Source organism: Monosiga brevicollis, genomic scaffold, assembly GCF_000002865.3.
Source record: "Monosiga brevicollis MX1 MONBRscaffold_341 genomic scaffold, whole genome shotgun sequence".
Lineage (NCBI taxonomy): Eukaryota > Choanoflagellata > Craspedida > Salpingoecidae > Monosiga > Monosiga brevicollis.
The window spans coordinates 1-1,499 of record NW_001865211.1 but is presented as its reverse complement, the minus strand read 5'-3'; the positions used below and the strand labels follow the sequence as shown (position 1 = coordinate 1,499).

The following is a 1,499-nucleotide window of genomic DNA, read 5'->3' as shown; positions in this document are numbered from 1 at the left end:
AGCCCCGTTCTCAACGTGCGTGCTTGTAACCTCCTTTTTTCGCAGGCACAAACTTGATCTCGAAAAGCAGCGCACCGTGGACAAGGCCACCGCTGAAAGGTACCTCGCCCCGACACAGGCCATGAATTTGATTTGCGCAGGACTTTCCTGCATGTCGCGCACCACCGGCCGTCCACGGCCAACGTTTCCTGACACGAGTTTCACGTTGTCCCATGATTGACTTGACTTGGCCGTAGCTATGCCGCGTCAGTGGGTGCCGTCCACTTTCAAACATCGGCCAAACAGAACAAAGGCATTGAAGAAATGTTCAAGGAACTCACCAAGGGTGTGTGCCCTTGTTCCTGGCCTGGCCCTCGTCTCTGTTCGCGGGCATCTCCTTTGCCCGACTTGACCCTGGCTGCACCTCACCGCTTATTTTTCGTGCACTGCCGTGGCCACGTTTGCAGCCATGCTCGCACAGCACGGTACCACGGACTCTGGGCGTCGACGACGAGATCCACACCGTGTTGAGGTGGAGGAAGACGGTGGCGCCTCTGCGCAGGCGGCAGCTGGTGGTGGATGCTGCTAAAGCCCGTTGACTTGCCAACGATCGATTGTTCCTCCTTTGTTGATCGTTTGCATCTGTGCCTGTTCTTGTCTTTCTTGGATCGCGCCACCTCCTGGACGCAGAAGAAGGGGATAATGCTTTTAGACGCCTGCCCGCGCACCAAACACGGCAACCGTGACAATGTGTCCAGCCAAAGGCGTTGACATTGCCCGCCTGCGTGATCCATGTCCAAGGGAGCGATGCTCTTCTCTTCTCTTTGTTCCTCGTTTTCTTTCCCGTGCGTGTGCTTTTCTCTGTTGCCCAGCCTTGGCGACCTTCCCCACGGGTTGTCGCCTTCAAGGCAACAGGGTGTGTTTAGGTTTCATTGCTGGCGTCTCTCCCCTGCAACTGGTCCGTCGTACGGACTTTGGAAAGGACCATGGTGGCGTGACGAGCTTACATGTTAATGTACTTCTTTGTGTCCTTCTGGCACCAGGTGCATGCATACCTGTCATTGTATCTCTGTCCATTCGTCTGCCGTGCCTTCTACCTCTTCTTTTCCCATCCACCTCCCCAAAAGAAACACCCCCTTTCACTCTGAATTCATTCTCCTTCCTCCGGTGCCCCAAAAGCCGGAGTTTAGCTATGTGCCACCAGTGCAAACATTTCCCGTTTGCCAGACTGTTCTAAACTGCTGACCTTCAATGCTGTTTCAAATGAGCCGTTACCGGCGTCCTCCTCCCCTTCGCCCACCATGGCGGAGTGCAGCCTGCTGTCCTGGACTTGGAAGTGCAAGAAATGGAGTCAGGACGGTGAGAGGAGGAAAGGAAGTAGATGCAGGGAGCTGTGACAGCGTGCATGAACGAAATGACTGCTGTCAGGTTAAACTAGGTCTCAATCTGGCTGTCCGACTGGGTTCGTGTAAATGGGGCACTTTTGTCACCGACAGCCAATGAGCCAGTGTGTGTGTGTG

At 54.8% G+C, this 1,499-nt stretch overlaps 1 protein-coding gene across 1 annotated transcript; it reads right to left on the bottom strand.

The window, feature by feature from the left end:
- Nucleotides 1-404: 404 nt before the first annotated feature.
- Nucleotides 405-1,282, bottom strand: MONBRDRAFT_13228 (uncharacterized protein; the record flags this gene model as incomplete). The annotated part of the gene is made up of 2 exons (XM_001751120.1): nucleotides 405-659; nucleotides 1,226-1,282. 2 exons carry the CDS (start codon nucleotides 1,280-1,282, stop codon nucleotides 405-407), a joined length of 312 nt encoding a protein of 103 aa, XP_001751172.1.
- Between the last annotated feature and the right edge of the window lie 217 nt (nucleotides 1,283-1,499).